This window comes from Apostichopus japonicus, chromosome 3 (assembly GCF_037975245.1).
Source record: "Apostichopus japonicus isolate 1M-3 chromosome 3, ASM3797524v1, whole genome shotgun sequence".
Classification (NCBI taxonomy): Eukaryota; Metazoa; Echinodermata; class Holothuroidea; order Aspidochirotida; family Stichopodidae; genus Apostichopus; species Apostichopus japonicus.
In genome coordinates, this window is record NC_092563.1 from 20,575,262 (window position 1) to 20,593,579 (window position 18,318).

At 38.2% G+C, this 18,318-nt stretch overlaps 2 protein-coding genes across 4 annotated transcripts in view; one reads left to right on the forward strand and one right to left on the reverse strand.

Annotated features, from left to right (window-relative positions):
* Positions 1–5,731, forward strand: part of LOC139965390 (serine/threonine-protein kinase Nek11-like) — a 37,262-nt gene extending 31,531 nt beyond the window's left edge. For all 3 annotated transcript variants that reach the window (XM_071967709.1, XM_071967707.1, XM_071967708.1), the window contains 3 exons: positions 338–395; positions 1,620–1,701; positions 2,362–5,731. In XM_071967709.1, coding sequence (XP_071823810.1) covers positions 338–395; positions 1,620–1,701; positions 2,362–2,572 — 351 coding nt within the window. In that variant the 3' untranslated portion in view covers positions 2,573–5,731. The remainder of the gene's footprint in view (positions 1–337; positions 396–1,619; positions 1,702–2,361) is intronic.
* Positions 5,732–6,780: 1,049 nt separating this feature from the next.
* On the reverse strand, positions 6,781–17,619 carry LOC139965393 (ATPase WRNIP1-like). The gene is made up of 7 exons (XM_071967714.1): positions 16,562–17,619; positions 14,813–15,007; positions 14,173–14,381; positions 12,206–12,462; positions 9,941–10,096; positions 8,907–8,986; positions 6,781–8,405 (listed from the first exon to the last, which is right to left on the reverse strand). Exons 1-7 carry the CDS (start codon positions 17,153–17,155, stop codon positions 8,160–8,162), a joined length of 1,737 nt encoding a protein of 578 aa, XP_071823815.1. The 5' UTR covers positions 17,156–17,619; the 3' UTR covers positions 6,781–8,159.
* Positions 17,620–18,318: the final 699 nt, after the last annotated feature.

The following is an 18,318-nucleotide window of genomic DNA, read 5'->3' on the forward strand; positions in this document are numbered from 1 at the left end:
ATGATGGGGAGGGGGATCAGGGGGAGGCGATGCAGACTCAGGACCCAATATCAATTGGGGGGAGGGGGGCTGAGTCAATGTGGAATAAAACATATATTGTATTGTCATCATATACTTCAAGAAGAGGATTCATTGGAATATTAGTTCCCAGTTGTTAACAGTAATGACCATGTGGGTCCATGTTGTCTCAATTAAAACAGATGATATTAGCTGGTCTAGTATCACTGACTGCATGGCCACCTTGTTATAGTCATATCTGCTGATGCTACTGGCAACTGTTTGATATTTTGTGTCTTAAATAACGATGTTAAGTTTATGTTTATTGTTCTTCTAATAGGATGACTATGGTGCTCTCATGGATTGTATGCAAGATGCTCTCAGCAAAACAGCCACTGGTGAGTTATAGATATATGTACTAAAACTGCTCTCAGCAAAACAGCCACTGGTGAGTTATAGATATACAGTATGTACTAAAACTGCTCTCAGCAAAACAGCAACTGGTAAGTTGTAGATATATGTAGTAAAACATGACCAGGCTTTGATGCAACTTGAGGAATCTACACTGGGATGCATGTTCAGGGATCACATACCAAGCAACATATTCTGCTGTAATCAAATGATGCAAATCCCCCCCCCCCCTAAAAAAACAAAAAAAAGCATAAATGTAACCAAAAGCACAGAACAACATAAAACAAAGAAGAAAAGCAAAGAATGTTTAGTTAAGACAGTGTTTTAATGAAGGTTTAAAATCTTGTCGTATGGCTAACAAAATTTCATGAGTGGGTTAGCTGCCATATTGCTGTCACAAGGAAGACCTCTGAATTGAAATGAAAGACACCATCATTGCTTGTTACATGATATCTGATTAATGTAGATAAAACTGCCATTGATTGTAAATTAAGCTTCAAAGTTTAAATTTCATTGAATGGCATTTTAAAGATATTAAACTTGATGGAATCATCAAAGTAAATGGAATTACAAAACAGGGAAGGAAATCATCACATAATGCTAGAAACCAAATAGCTAAAGCATGTATGGACCTTCAGATCTAGATGACATATAGAAGTGATGATAATTACACAGTTTGTAAATTAAATAATGCTACAGGACGGTCCCGTAAAAGAAATACAAAAATTAAAAAAAAAAAACCTCCATGAGGAACTTGGTTCAGACATCTTTGCAATTGGTACATAAATGGAACGTTTTACATTGACTGTTATAATAAAAACAATTTTGCTTACAATGCACTTAGGTCCTGAAAAAAAGTGCACCAGAATAGCCGAGGCAGTCAAGTTTTCCAATTCTGAGTTACCAAGATTATGACAAATTCAATGTAAAATAATGCTTGAAAGTTGTTTTAATTTTGCATGTAATATTTGTGGTAGGCAAGTGCAAAGTGTCAGATGAAGTTAGGAAATAATTTCCCTCCAGAAACCAGAACCTTGTAGTTGTTGTTAGTGAGTGGCATGACCTTAAAATAAATTATTCATTCCTTCATTATTCTATTATAAAACACAGAAGAAAATCTGATAAAATGAATATTCTCTCTGACTACAAAAGTGTATAATCTTGGTGCCCTCTCATTGCTTTTTCTAACTTAACCATCTGTTTTTTCCCAGAACACAATGCGACCATCACAGACACTGTCCATGGATGTTTCTCGCCGACCGTGAGGGATCTGAAAATCAAGAATTTAAGAGCGTATCCTTTTCATTGCTATAATTGGAAAGTTTTGAAACAACAACTCATTGACCTTTAATACAAATTCTGATATGGTTGCTCTACCCGTGGTCACCAGAGCAGGGTACAATTTGGCGTGATCGAGTAGAGGCTATCCGACCAATATAAAGACACAGTACAAGAAATTCAACAACACATTCAAGTATAAGCTTGATAATAAATGTTATTCTTCAAAGTTACACAAAGTTTCATCTTCCTTTAATAAATATGGATATAAGGCTAAATTATCAATACCTTGGCTTCTAAACATACAGTTTGAAAATAGATTGGGGGTTGCTTAGTTCTTTAGCGTTCGGTGCATGGGTACGGTACCGTAACTTGTAACTAAACTAGTGAATCAGGTAATGTTTACAAAATTCAATAGTTTGTTACATTTGCAATGCCCCCTGATCTCAAGAGTAATGAGTTCACAACATTCAAAATTGCCAGAACTCTGAACTTTTGTACAATATTTAGCTGGGGGCTTAACAACAACAAAGACATAATATCTCACGAGGGGAACATTTTTCTCAGGTGGAGTAACTTTGTCAACTCTATCAGGAATGTTTGTATTCTTGCTTTTATTTTTCCACCGTTGCTCTCTTTCGTGGTATCAGTTTCTTCCTTGACTCTCGAACTCAGAGAATGCGAGAAAAAGATGGGCAAGGAGTCGTTCAAGAAGGCCTACGCATTCTTGAAAGAGGCAAGATTTGGTGAAACCACCATGGCTGGCGAAACGGCAGACGAGAAACACATTATTCAAGGTCTCCGGCAGTTCGTGGATAATCCAAGCGATGGATTCCTTATCGATCAGTTACTGTTTCTGGAAGAACAGGCAAAGTTCATGAAATAGGTCAGTTGTGGAGCTTTTCCTTTTTTCGAAAGCATTACATCGAGTGGTCCGGTCTCTTTTTCCCTATAAAACCGTTGTATTTCAGTTAAAATCTTTTTGTTATAATTCCGATGCTGTAATTCTTATTAAAGGTATACCGCAAATTCATGCAACTGATAAATTTTCATGTGCTGATTAATTAAATACCTTAAGTGTCTTTTGAGATTTTGTATTTAATTTATTAAAGGACTGCTGTACGTACTCACAGTGCTTTTGAAGATCAATTTGAATTGATTGAGTGGTGAGGGGGTGGGGTGGGGAGATAGAGAGGAAGCGGGTTGTTGTAATTTGAATGAAAGCTTGGAGTTTTAAAAATCCAATATTATCTTGAACTGTAAATTGGATAGCCACCCTATGTGAAGTGTGAGATACGAGTCATAGCCCGTCAGGCATGCAAATGTGGCCTTCTTTATAGTGTCGTAATTTAACTGCCTTCCACACTAGTTTATTATAATAGTTTGAAGCAGAAACTCACCGAAGAAGCATATAGATGGTCCATCCCACCATCTCAAAGGGTCTGTTTGGCGAGTTATGGGGGGGGGGGATTTGACCCTGGATACCAGCCTATGTTCACCCCTGATTACACCTTGATAGCAACTATGCTGATGCAACACCTTGATGAAATGACTTCATAAACAGCAGATGATAGATCAATAAGATGATTTTCTAAACAAATGTCCCCTAAAAAGAGGGTAGAATTGTCCTGGCCTGCTGGTGTACCGGATTGGAACCAGTATGCCGCTTGGTATGAACGTCTGAAGGCACCACCAGGTCGAAATATTGGATGCACTCATATCCTTACGATTTGCAAATGGTCCTAGCTTCATCTGAGGTGACAAATGCACCACTTTGACCAGTTGGATCACTACATGAGACAGTAATACTTTATGCCCCACTCCCCCCCCATCCCTCCCCCCTAATTGTATAAATATAAAGAACTTATTTGTTTGTCCAGTCAGATCTTCCAGATGACATAAAATGAGGACAAGAGTCCTGATAAGATGTAGCATAACTATTGAATCAGTACAGTATATACACCTTGACTGCTCATATATGTAATATTAGAGGCATATTATATGCAGTACTATGTAAAGCATTACCCCCAAATATGCTATTAAAGACATGCCAAATCATCATCTAGGAATGTGCCTCCTCTCCCCCCCCCCCCTCCTCTCTCCCTCCTGTGATGGAAGTTTACACCCTTTAGCAAAATTATTCTGCCATATTTTATCACTTGCCACATTCCTGTGGATAAGTTGGCACACTGCAATATTGTCCTTTTTATCTTTTATATAGAAAGACATTTTGGTTACAATCTCAAAGAAATCGCACATTGAAACTTTATTCATAGTTGTAGTACGCTGACCTACATGGGGGTAGAGGGTGTGGGGAAGGAAAGGATGGAGAAATTGTCAGCAAAGTGCAGGTGATCTCTTAGTGTACTAAATGTTCTGTCAAAGTTAACAGTAAGAATATGATACTTTGAAGGGGTAGGAGAGGGGGGAAGGGGAGGATGGAAACTTTATTTATAATTTTAGTACGCTGACATAAATGGGGGTGGAGGGTGTGGGGAAGGAAAGGATGGAGAACTTGTCAGCAAAGTGCAGATGATCTCTTAGTTTACTAAATGTTCTGTCAAAGTTAAACAGTAAGAAGATTAAATTTTTGAAGGGGTGGGGGGGGGATGGAGGATGGATTGATTTATTACAAAATTGAGATGAGCTGTTGATAGGGATAAAACTTGACTTTCATTAAACATATCACCTTGAATCGTTGAGATTATATATTTTATGAACTAGGGATATTTTCTTCCAATATTCCATTTTTTTCCCATAATTTTGTTGTTTTTTGTTACATTTATATTTTGTACATGTATTTTTTCAGAAGTTACTTTCTTTTCATATCTGCGTCCATTTTCGTAGGTTCTGTTTGCCTTGAAATTTTCAAATATACCTTGGATAATTGTTATAAATATCATGTATTTAATACCACCTTGAATTGACAAAACTTTGATCAATAGTATGAAAATATGTAACCAGACGTAATGAATGTAATGATAAGCCTTGAAATTTCCAGTTATACCTTGGATTATTGTTATATCATGTATTTACCACCTTGAATTGACACAAGTTTGATAAACAGTATGAAAATACTTAAAGAAAGACGAAACGAATGTATGCAACAAGCTTTGTAGATGGCAGCTAGAAAATTTTTATTATCTACATTTTATGAAGTAATGTTTAGAAGTTTAATCAAACGCTGGTCAATAACAAAATTTACCAAAATTACTTATATAAAGTCTAATGAACGGTCACAAGTGTTTTGTGTAATGACATTTTTCTTAAATCTTTTCATTTCTGAAGCACTGTAATCAATTCCCTTTCTCATGTTGCTATGCAACGGTAGGTAAAAATGTATTCCCTGTACCAAAACAAAAATCATGATTTCAGAATAGCCCATCAATGTTGCAATAGAAGTACAATCAGTCTTACACATTTTTTTATCATAAATAAATTGTCTGCAATTCTCATGCCAGTAAGTGAGATCTGCTGTACAAATTGTATCGTTAAACATTAACCAGGGCACCGTGTCAAAGGTATTAGATAGTGAGTGGGCTACAGCATAATGTGCTAAATGCAGACAGGCTGCGTGGGGCATAATCATTCCTTGAGCTCTACAGTTTCACACAGTGGGCCCTGCCGGTCTTCACCGATAAATATCTCTTCTGTTTGATATTGTTTCAGCCTAACTGCAGGGGATTTTACAGCAGCTGCATCTTTTATTTTGACACATTGCTTAATGATGAATGTTTATAGACGTTTCATTCAGGCCACATTTGAACTTGTCTTGACAAGAAAATGTCATACTCGCTTAATGTCTGACCCTGCTTCAGGGCCACTATTAACATATCGATAGCTACAATTTTGAAAATAATATATATCTTGTTTCTTAAGTCTTCTGACAGATAAGCATCATGTAGTAGGCAATGTAAGCTAAATTTAAAAACTTAAGATTAAAAGTGGAATATTTAAATTTTTTTTTTCCTCCAGTGCTTGAAAGAAACTTTGATTATATTTGTAGTGAATGCAAGAAATGACCAATAAATGTTCAGATATTTGATCTTATTCTGTAAGACTCTCATTTCCGAGTTTGTATGTACAGCAGTCACCACATTACACAGAGAATGAATGAGAGAGTGCTATGCTAACATAATATACAGAAACTTAAATTCATATATAATGGGTTGCCATAGTCCCCGCGCTCCTCTGCTTTGTCTGTACTAATACGTAATAAAAATAATAATATTTGCTTTTTTATATAGAGCTTTATACCAGCGATAGGTCTCAAAGTACTTTACATACGTTATATTACCCCTGGTCAATGATAACCTGTCCCAGAGACAATCCCTCCAGTCGGCAGCAGTTATATACTGCGCACAATGACAAGTTACCTCACAGGTACCCATTTAACCCTGGGTGGAGAGAGGCAAGTGAGATAAAGCATCTTGCCCAAGGACACAACATAATGAACTAGGCAGTAATCGAACCAGCAATCCTTGGATCACGAGTCCGACGCCTTAGCCACATGGCCACCACTCTCTCACGTAGCCGACAATCACATTGTATGCATGACGAATTACATCTATTTCAAACTTAACAAACTATACAGTAAAAAGATGGAAAATTCCTGTAGAGGCTCCTTACGATGTATTAATGGATCTGAAGCAGTCGTTGAGTTACAATAGCATTTAATGAATGTGAAAACAACATGAACATTACAACACATATATATATATATTCAGAGAATGTGAAAGAAGGAATTGAATGAATTCAAGATTTATAAGGCAAAAAAACATGAGTTCAAGCGCAACAATATTTGCTGATAATAAGAGGTAATACCGCATATACTAAAGTACAAAGATCATTCCCACTTTTTTTTTGACTGACGGTTGTTATAAAATGACTTATGTGTTTATGCTATGGCATAAATAACCCAAAGTTTGAGTCCTATCCCAGCATGAGCAATGGAGGTCTACTAAAACCAACGGCCATAAACGAAGGCACTATTAACCAGGCATCAGCTTTTTCCGTGAATTTGCGGAACATCCGTGATTTCTTTTCTACCTCGGGGACAAAATGTATTATCCTAACACACTGTAGCATACACAAACCCCAGGCTCATCCCTGATTAACATGATGAATCATTCCGGTTTTTTTCAATGGAGAGGGGGGATGGGGGTAGGGGAGACAATAAGAAATCTGCTTGGCACTCGGTAAAGTTGACACGACTGCTCAAGCTTTTATTCCTTTAATATATATGGAAGAGTTAATGTGGGTTGCTGGAGGGAGAGGCTACCAGCTTTCCCTTCTAACACCTCAGTCTCCACCAATTGTCCCTGCATATCACTGAGAGGGCCATGACCTGATCACTCCATTGACACAGAAAAATGTAGTTCCCTTGCAGAAGACGAGGATAACCCAAGACATTTCCTATCGAAGCACTACTAACCTGCATATGACCCAGTGCCACAGAGAACTTATTACTCTTAATGGATAACATCTGAAGCAGTATTAATAATGTGTTCATTTTGAGGATTCACCAAAACAGAAAAATTTAGACCCCTTGCAGAAGACCAGGATAACCCAAGACATTTCCTATTGAAGCACTACTAACCTGAATATGACCCAGTGCCACAGAGAACTTATTACTATAAATGGATTACATCTGAAGCAGTTTTGTTGTTGTTCTTTTTGAGGATTTACCCAAATCAAATGCTTAGGATCATATTAATATGTTTAAGTAGAGACAGTCTGCAACAAGGATGGGTATGAAATGGATCTTGCAGGCCACAGTGAAATTTGATACCCAATACACAGGCCGCAACATCCAAGGATGAACCTACTCTGAACGCTGATTATTACACTATACCAGGGGTAGGCAACCTTTTTGAATGAATGGGCCAGATATAAGCAGTGAAAAATTGACTGGGCCACAACTAACCAACGACCTGCTGTTGATTTCAAACCTTCGATTCCGAGGACTTTCAAGCAATAGGTATGTGGACTTAATCTGTATTCACAAAAACATAATGTCAATCCAGTACAGTTGATAATAAATGGGGATAACAGGCCTACCTGACAGCATCATTAGTGCCGATAAATTCTAAGCAGCTAGCTCGTTAGTTGTGATGTTGTTAACTAGATTGATTGTTTTTCTTTTTCTTGAGACAGCTCATGGGCCGCAAAAAAATCACTGGCGGGCCGCAAGTGGCCCGCGGGCCGTAGGTTGCCCACCCCTGCACTATACCCTCAACTGTAAGGTCAGAACTCTTTACAAAAGTGTTGTACGTCTGTTATGTTAAAATATTCTATCACAAGCAGGCCCTAGGCCTCTTATGTAAAGTAATCATAAGTTTGCTTGCCATAATGTTCTGAAGGCTGCATCAGCATGGTTTTGAAAACCTCGCAGGGCAAAATAAAATTTCCTGAAGGGCTGCACAAAATTTTGCCCAATATCTGCTGAAGTTTTGGGCGTTGGAACCGGTCATTCATGGAAAAAATCGGACATTTTCCAGTCCTTCTGGCAAGAAAGCTTTAGGCTTAGACTGGTTACGTCCTTCGGTTATGCCCATGCGCTGAAGTACTTGAGGAGACACGTTCCTCAGGTGTAATGGAACACCTGGCATGGGTCCCTGGTGTTCCGTAATACACATCTTCACACTCCCATAGGCAGCAGCGATTTCTGAAGACTTTGGTGCTCTAGCCAGGTAGGTTACACACTGGGCTAGGTTGAACTGAGGCAAATCAAAGAGGAAACACTGTATGATGAATTTTTCTTCATATTATTAAACTTAGATATGAAAATATTAATGACACCATGAAAAAAAAATTAATAAAAAAAAGTACTACCAAAATGTGAAAAAATATACAAAGATAATGCACGTCATTACGTGACTTAACCGCTCATCTGGAGAACTGTTTTTATGCCTTATAAATCTTGAATTCATTCAATCCTTTCACATTCTCTGAATATATGCACTTCTGAGCAGTTTTTTTATGTGGATCAAAGCCCTTTACAAATTCTTATATTATTATTATTATTATATATATGTTGTAATGTTCATGATGTTTCACATTCATCAACTGCTGTTGTAACTCAACGACTGCATCAGATCCATTAATACATTGTGGGGAATCTCTATATGAATTTTCCATCTTTTGACTGGATTATGACCGGCTTCCCGGTTAATATCTTGTGTAGGCCTACTAGTATTTGGTATGAGAAGGTGCCTTACCTCACAGACTGGCATTCCCAGAAACTGGCAGGCTTGATATGTACTGACAGCCTGAACAAGAGCTGAAGGATCAGCAAGGCCTACAGAATAAAACAAAACACACTTTATTCTCCCACTGTAGTATGTCCTACACATAAATGAATGCATCATTCCTTATGTGGAATTGTCCCCATTATCTATAAATAGGTAGTACATGTAATGTCAAAGTAATTTCACTGTTGATACACTAACAAAGTGCACATGCAGTACGCATCAAAGTATATATCTGAAAATGTTTTGGAAGCTTGATTCAATCATTTAGAACACACAAACCGGGTTGATATGCCACACATAAGCCCCACACTCTTGGCGGAAAATCATTAACACCTGTACAGCACTTAACTAACATTTTTTACCAACACAATATCCCACTTTTCAACCAAAGAAATATGATAACCTGTGGGCGAACACTCCAGGAAATGTGCAAAAAACCAGCAAAGAGACATCTTGTTAAATATTACCAAACTGCATATGCGTGATTACTGTCTTGGATGGTGATGTGTATGGAAGAAAGAACATGTGGTTTGAAAAATATTGGAAATATCAGAGCACTTTCAGACTTCAAAGAGCAGTGTAGGAAATATGTTTACTGCTGAGTACAAATCAGAGGCACCAATTCTTATTTCCAAAACTATTTTGGCTCTGATCGCCGAAAAAAATCCACGAGCAAGGTCCTGACATAGAAATGATACAGAAATGGCCAATGTGTCAGCTGTCCAGACTATCCTATTCACCTACCTCCATTCTTTCTTTCCCACTCTGACTATCTGTTCATTTTGTTCCATAGTTAACTATTCAATATTTGTCTCTCATTAATCAGTTATGTTTTGTTCTTGTAATGGTCAGTGGCTTCAAAACCCCTACTACAGTATCCTTAACTCGACATCTTTTTTTAAGATAGTGCGATACATTTTTTCTAATGACAAATACTGTATCACAAAAGCGAATTCATTTTGAGTTTTAAAAACTGGACCGAATTCAAGCTATTTACTTACCGACATCCACGCTGGCAAATTCAATTAGTCGTCTGGCCACATACAGAGGATTCTCACCACCAATTAACATCCTCCCTAACCAGTAAAGACTAGCGTTTTCATCAGATGCTCTCATGGATTTATGTATTGCTGAGATGCAGTTATAATGCTCATCACCTCAGAATAGAAAATATGAAAGATCAAAACTGGTTTATTGAAAGAAATATATAGGTACTTAGTTTGCTTTATAATTGATTAAAGTAGGACATGTGTAACAAATTCTAATAATATTTAATATTTGCTTTCAATATAGCGCTTTAGACCAGCAATAGGTCTCAAAGCGCTTTACAGACGTTATATTACCCCTGGTCAATGATAACCTGTCCCAGAGACAATCCCTCCAGTCGGCAATTTATATACGACAAGTACCTCACAGGTACCCATTTAATCCCTGGGTGGAGAGAGGCAAGTGAGATAAAGCATCTTGCCCAAGGACACAACGTAATGAACTAGGCAGGAATCGAACCAGCAATCCTTGGATCACAAGTCCGACGCCTTAGCCAATTGGACACCACGCTAATATCAAAGGATGAATTCAGGGAATATATAGCTTTGACAAATTCTACAAGCAGCTTTGTAAGGTTAATCAGTTTATTTTTTCTTGTACCATTATTTATGTTGATGTTATATACCATTATAACTCTAACAGTAGCTCTGTCAGTTAAGTGGACGAAATCTTCCACAACTAGGGCTAGCGAGTATTACTCAAGATAAAGATTTGACTACAGTAAGACAACTTTCTCAATTATTTTGCCAAACGAGAGGTTATACTAGGTCAGTAAAAAGTCAATTTGATCCAAAATCGTCAACCTCCATCGCTCTGACACTGATAAAAAATCAATAAAGCAAAAAAAAAAAAATTTCAAAAGGTCCTTTTACCATGCTATTTGAATGCAAATACCTTGACTAGTTTTTATGGAATTTACATACAGTATCCAATACCATCGAAACAATTTATCAAGTCAACTAAAAGTGCTCCCTTTGTTTAATATTATTTTGTATCTGAGAATCTTTTTGATTTTATGAATATGAAAAATATTTGTCAGTAGTTTTCAGATGATTTGACTCATAAGATTTCAAGTCAAATTTGCTTCATATTTTATACCTCTTCGTCTTGACTGATCGACATGATCGATTCTAGTAAAAATGAATTGAAAAAAGAAAGGAAGAAAAAAGAAAGAAAAAGAAAAAAAAAAGTTAATATTACAGTGGGATCATTATAGTTACACTGGCAAGGGCGGCGGAACCGGGGGGGCACAGGGGGCACGTGCCCCCCCCACTTTTCCTCAGGTTAAAAATGTGCCCTTTTTCTACATAAAAATTTCTAAATAAAAAAAAGAGTTTACAAAGCGAAACCCACGTCGAATGAAATATTTCGGGAAGTTTTAAATGTTTACTACCACAGGCGTAGGAGCCCAATTTAATTTGGGGGGGGGTGGGGGACTGTAACGACTTGCCCGAAAATTATTACCAAAATTTTTCGCGTGCTACGCGCGCGTTCAACATGTTAATGTGCATATCATATAGGCATGCGTTGGTCATTACATCGCATGCCAATAACATACAATCATTTGCCGTGTTATAACCCTTCCAAATTGGTTATAATTATTGGCAAAGTCGTTACAATAATAATGATCATAATAATATCAGTTTAACCATTGAAAAGCACATAGAAAATTTTTTTTCTTTCAGTATTTTGACATATTTCATTTGCTTTCATGCATGTATCGATCGCGTGTGCAGGGACTTGGACTTTATAATGATCTCACCTCATTTGTCTTTTTCCTTGTTTCCCAATTTGCACATTAGATATTGCAGTGCAAGTATGGCTAGTATGCATTGTTTCCTTGAGGGGGGGGGGGGGTGGCGTTGATGGAGTGATGTGTATACGCAAATAAGATAATACAATAAGAGTTATAAAGGGTACTAAATATCAGGCTGCATCAGTCCAATCGAATTTCTGCAAAGTGCCCTTCGACGTTGGTGCCCCCCCAGATTAAAAGTGCTTCCACCGCCCTTGTACACTGGACATCATCTAAACAAAAGAGATGAGCCTGGGGAAAAAATATCTCGGAATTTTGCAAAAATTGCGGTATAGGCTCAAGTTTGCGTATGCTACAGTGTGCTAGGATAATGGTTTTTGTCCCAGAGGTAGAAAAGAAATCACAGATAATACGCGAATTCGCGGAAAAAGCTCATGCCTGAAACAAGGAAGATCTTGTTTACCTGTCCTGTCATACTGAATATGAGACCTCTGTAAGCTGTCTTTGATCAGTTCTGTTGTGATTACACTGCCTCTCAATTCTCCGTTTCTCTCTTCTCCCTCCTCCTCCTTTCCCTGTGCACCAGAGGATGAGGTTCCTTCTTTACAGGATCTTATTGCCATCTCCAGAACATTCAGAGCACTTCTGGCGTCTCCGTCGCAGAAATTGGCAAGCATGCTCAGTGCGTCTTGTTCAATCTTGACAGCATCATCATTTTCACTATTTGAAATTGTAATAAGAAACATCATACTTCATTTTTCGACGTGGTTAAATTAAGGCTCAGAAGGATAATAGTCAGAGATCTGAACCAAGTAAAATGACTTTATGAAAAGGAATACATTGGTTCTTCAGAGGAATAGAGAAAAAGGAGGGTGACAGATGGCCAAAGTCGTTTTTGGCCTTTTATAAACTTTTGGTTACCCTTTCCTAAATTTCTGCTAAACTATAGTCTCAATTATCATCCTGATCGTAGAATCTTAGCAGATATTTGCTGCGAATCAGTTTCAAACTTGCAAACAGGTAAGTCAAGATACTCCGATGTAAGCTTTTGACATGTTGTGCAATAATATGCCTGTTCTGAACTTGGTAACAAGCCATTTCATTGATTTGTCCCATAGAGTTATCTTCATCTGCACCATTTATCGAACAATGGAATTTCAATGACATACAGCAGTTAAAACTCAGCGTACAGTATACTGTATGGTTGAACAGAGCAGGTGACCTTCCTGCTCTGTAGCCTGTTCTAATACAAATGAATTACAACCAATTATGAGTCATTCTCTAATACTTGGCTACTGTATGTAGCTGAGTGACAGAAGCTGGCACACATGTTTTATAACCACACAACTTACCCTTGTTGACTTACAAGCCTAGAATTTCATAACTTTAGCCACTGGCTAATAAAAAATGCCAGTGCAGAGCAAATCTATTAATAAGTTAATTCAAATTATTACTTGGATTTTCCTTGATGCTACATGTAGTAACTTGCACTGGCAGAAAAAATACCAGTGGCTTTTTTTTCTTACTGGCATATGGCAAAATCTATTGGCATTTTGCCAGTAAAGAGCCTCAATTTCAAGGCCTCACTGCATGTGTGCATGCATCCCTGTCTTAATTAGAAGAATATCGTCTTAATTACTTAATTAATCTTGAGATTAATTAAGTAATTAAGACCATATTTATGACTGATCAGTCATAAATTTCTGCATGTAAGTTGATATCCATAACTGCTGTTCTGATAATATATCTCATAATTATACAACATATACAGTATGTATGTATGTATTTAAGTATGTATTTTAGATCCTTCTGCAAGCAGGAACTCGCGAAGAAGCCATCATTGGCCTATAGATCAAAGCAGCAAGCTGACCGAAGCCTCAGCCTCTTAGATTCATATTAAACGTCCATGATTATGAATTGTCAATTGTCAACAACTCTGTAACTGAATGTGTAAAAGTAAGTTGGCCTGACATTTCGATCCTAGCAGGATCTACTTCAGAGGCTAAATGACAAGTTACAGTAACAGAGGGGACAAAAACACGCACAGAATACACGCACAAAACGATGATATCCTGAGGCCGAAGCCCGAATCACAGCCATGCTGCACCGATGACGAACAGACTCAGTACACCAACAAAACCAACTTGTGCCTGTCTCAGCAGAACATTGAACTCACTGAAAGAAGAAATAAGAAAATGACTGACAAAAGGAAACGAGAAATCAGTCATTTTCTTATTTCTTCCCTCTGCGAGTTCAATGCTCCGCCGAGACAAACACAAGTCAACCTTGTTAGCGTACCGAGTCCACCCGTCATCGGAGCAGCTCTGTAACTGGACGACATACATTAATCTCTTAAAACTGACTCGAACCTGGAACCTTAAAATTGGAAGGCATAAACCACTGAGCTAACACTCCACTGAGCTAACATACCAATGACTCTCAGCTTCTTTCAAGACAACAGCACCCATCCTTTCTGCTGCGCACTCCAGTATGAGCATCAAGTCCTCTGTGCTGTGCTTCCTCAGTGTAATCACCTGACAACGGCTCAAAAGTGCTGAATTCAGTGAAAAGGATGGATTCTCGGTGGTTGCCCCTAAGAGAGTGATTGTTCCATTTTCAATGAAGGGTAAAAAAGTATCCTGGTGGTTAGAGAAATGAAATTCCACGGTTGGAAGAATACAGTAACAATCAGTAAAATGTCGATTATTTAAGCTTTCAAAAGGGCACTATACTGTAGTAAGACAGTTTCAAAAGTTGATACTTAAGGGAACCAATAATCTGCTTTTTCCTTCCAAAGGAAGGAGAAAAAAAAGGGAAAAAGTGAAAATGATGTTGAACCTGAAAGTATCACTTTCCTCTTCTAGAATATTGATTTAGCATATATATTTTCTCAGATTTGTCATCAATTTATGAGTTGATGTTAAGTGATGGAGTTCATTATAGCACTTGTAGCGATGAATAGCGGGTGATCCTCATGGGGAGTAAGGCAAGGTGATTGGGGATCGACAACAACAACAATTTGCCGTGGCGTTCCCTGGTACGGTAGCGCTCACATGGCATATCATTTTACCTGTTGAAGTTTGTTAAATCTGTGGATTTCGTCCATGAAGAGAATGGTTTTCCTTTTGAACATCCTCTGGAGATTCCCTGCCTCCGCAATGACTTTCTTCACCTCTGCAACGTTGCTCGTCGTAGCTGACAACTTCACAAGCCTGCTGTTAGAAAGCTCCTTTATCTTCTTGGCAATGATACCAGCTAAAGTGGTCTGTGACATGATGGACAGAAAAACTGATCAGTGATTTCATCACCTGCTATGTACATTACTGTCAAATTATTGAAATGCTTGCAACTTAAACACGGCTGTGGCATCATTTCATGTAGCCTACAGTAGCCTCGACACCTGTTCAATATCTTGATAACCAGATTCTTAAATTGGTTCAACATGGCACTTATAGGGTGTGAAGACTTGAGCGCAAAAAGAAACGTCTAATGCCGGTAATCTAACCTAGTTTCGAGTGAGGTGTAACAGAAATGTTAGACACCACCATCGATCCCAGAAAATACACACACAGCTGGCTACCCTCTGTAAATAGACACTAGTGTACAGTCAGTACGTACAGCAGCAGTCAATACCCACAGTACAGTGTACAAACGATACACGGTGGACATCTCAGGTCCAGCTAAATATAACAAGGTATAAGGTTTCATTACTGTACGGTCTGCATTTTGTAGCGACACGAACAAAATGTCACTTGCAAGCAACAGAAAGTTAACTTTTTCAGATGGCCGCACACGGTTTGGGGCGAGTGTTCAATGCCTTTAAGGTGTGCTGGGAAGGGGTTCAAGTGTGTAGTGAAATCAATTACAGATGAGGACACCATATTTGCTGTTCATACTAAACATGCAGAAGGTCTGACTTTATTTATATTACTGGGTGTTTCCACTATTACTGTAGGTGCACTTGCAGGATTGAGAAGGTAGGGGTTTGAAGAGGGTGGGGGGGGGGTCAGGATTTGGAGGGAATCTCCTACGGTTGGTAGCTGTCCAACCCTAACCATGGTAAACCCCCAACAATCTCAGTTTCTCATCTGGGACCCTTTGTTTTTCAGTAGATTGGATATAGCCCTGGAAATCTGTTCCTAGAAACAGACTACAGTAGCTACAATGGTCTGCAAAATGTTAAAGCAAAGAATCCAAAAGTGTAGTATTACTTGGATTTACACCAGTGTTGAAAGGAACAAAATTACTAGGAGAGCTAATCTCTCCCTGCACATTATATATGGTGGAGAATGTAAGTAACTTTGCACGTTCCCTAAATTTGTGTTCTGTGTTAATATATTTACGTAGCATGCACTGATAGCCACTACAGTTGCAGTGCTACAGTAACCAACTTTGTCAATTGCAATGTTAATCTTCAAAACCATTTTATCAGAAATGGCCATAATTGCCATTAGTGAAATAAGAAAAAACATAAATTTTATATTTTTGAGACACTTTTAGTGGATTAATCCACCCATTGAGCGGATTTATACAGTAAACTTCTATGCACACGAGAAGTTACTAGGGTTCCAAATTATTCCTTGCTTCAGGCAGTTTGACTCCCAACCTGTATATAAATCTTTCTATTTCTGGCAAAGTCTAGTCAAACCATCAATGAAATCACATAGCTGAAGGATAGAACCAAACTCCACTGAGCAATATCAAGGAGCTCATCATCATCATCGTTATCTTTAAAACTGACATTAACGCCCTTAAGTACTATCGCTATAATTTACCGTATAGCCTACTATCACAATGTGTGACAGTGTTTGGTCTTTACCTTTCCAGAGCCAGGTGGTCCACACAAGATCAGAGAGGAAACTTGTCCAGTGTTTATCAGCTTTTTCAAAATGCGATTGGTTCCAAACAAGTCACTCTGACCAATGAAATCTTCCATACACTTTGGTCTCATTCTCTCAGCAAGGGGTCGAAATTCTTCAGAATCCAAAGGTCTGCTACGGTTTGATTGACTTGATAGCACCCTTGTACCAAGAGTTTTGGAAGGTTCCCCCGGTTCAACATCACATTGGACAGAAGTTTTTCCAGAAATTGGTGACTTACTAGAGTCTGCAGATGACTTTCCTTTCTTAGTGTGACTATCTTTAAAGGGACTGACACTAGGCTTATTAACTCGCTTCACAGTATGATTACTGCTTTGCTTATCTGTCGGCTGATTTTCCTCATTATCTGATCCTTTTGTAACTTTGTGTCGCTTTTGATTGCCACTGTCCCGGTCTCCACTGCTACTTCTTTGCCTTTTACTCATTTCTTGACCGGATGTTCTCAAACAAATATCTATATGAGAATTGATCTTTTCAAGTGGTAATTCCTTTGAACAAATTGGACAAGTAACAGCATCACTTTCATCTTCCATTTTTCATGTACAGTAGAATGGAGCTGACACTAGCTCTTTCTGTTCTAATGCTTCGACAATTAATCAACGAGTCTAGCCTATGACTACGGGTACTCTCGGTACGCGTAAAGACTGAGCCTACAGCGACTGGGGAGCCTTTGCTTATTTAGGCTACTGTTCTGTTGGAGTGCAGGCCCAATAGGGGGAGAGACATAGTAGGATAATACTAGTAATACTTATAGTAGTACTACTTCTAGTATTACCCAGTTGTAACGTTAGGGCCTAGCCTAAAGTAGTCCTAAATCGAATACTCTAACCAAGTGTACAACGGAATGAAACGTTCTTAAAAATACTTCGCTGCATTCCACACATATGCATTAGGAAGCTGCGTACTGCAATTCTCTGTTTCTCAAACTTGATGAACTGCAGACACTGCACGCGTATTCCAACATCACAGTTAGTTTTATAGTATTGCGCAATCTGTTTACCTCAAAAGACCCGCGTTTTGCATTCAGAGAGTAAAAGCAAACAGCGCCATCTGTTTGCTGAGGGTCACTCAGACTTATCCATTGAATTATTCACACGTAACTAGTATTAGGTGTCGACCTAATGAAATTTTAACTGCAACTATAATTTTGCTCAAAACAAGGTTAATAGTCTAAAGAATTAACACGATTCATACGTTGGCATTCCGTACTAGTGACCAGTGCCGATGTTTTCCTATGCACAGTCAATTATGGAGAATTACGGTATAATTATGTAGGGCCTACTTGTTCCCGCCACCCCCCGGGGCCCTAGTTCAAATGGATTCGCTACTGAAGAATCTAAATAGCACAGTATTAATCGTTTATTTCAATTCAAAAACTGTGTATACATGGACGTAAGAGTGGGGGGGGGGGTCAAGTAGTTAAAAATTACTGTGCTCTCTAGTTAAAAGTATAGTTTACTTCCGCACTTTGAGGGTTAACAGGCTATGGTTGTTTATTGGGAACCTGTTGAACTGTTAATCGGCTCTGGAATGTTATCGAAATCCTCACCCCCTCCCTCTGGATTTTTTCTTCCGGATGTCCTTGACTATATAATTCTATTAAAGTCATGTAAACTGATTTTATCCTACCCCTTATTATCTTACTTGTATGAGATTAAATGAAAATAACAAAGGCTAGAAAAGAAAAGAAATTGTA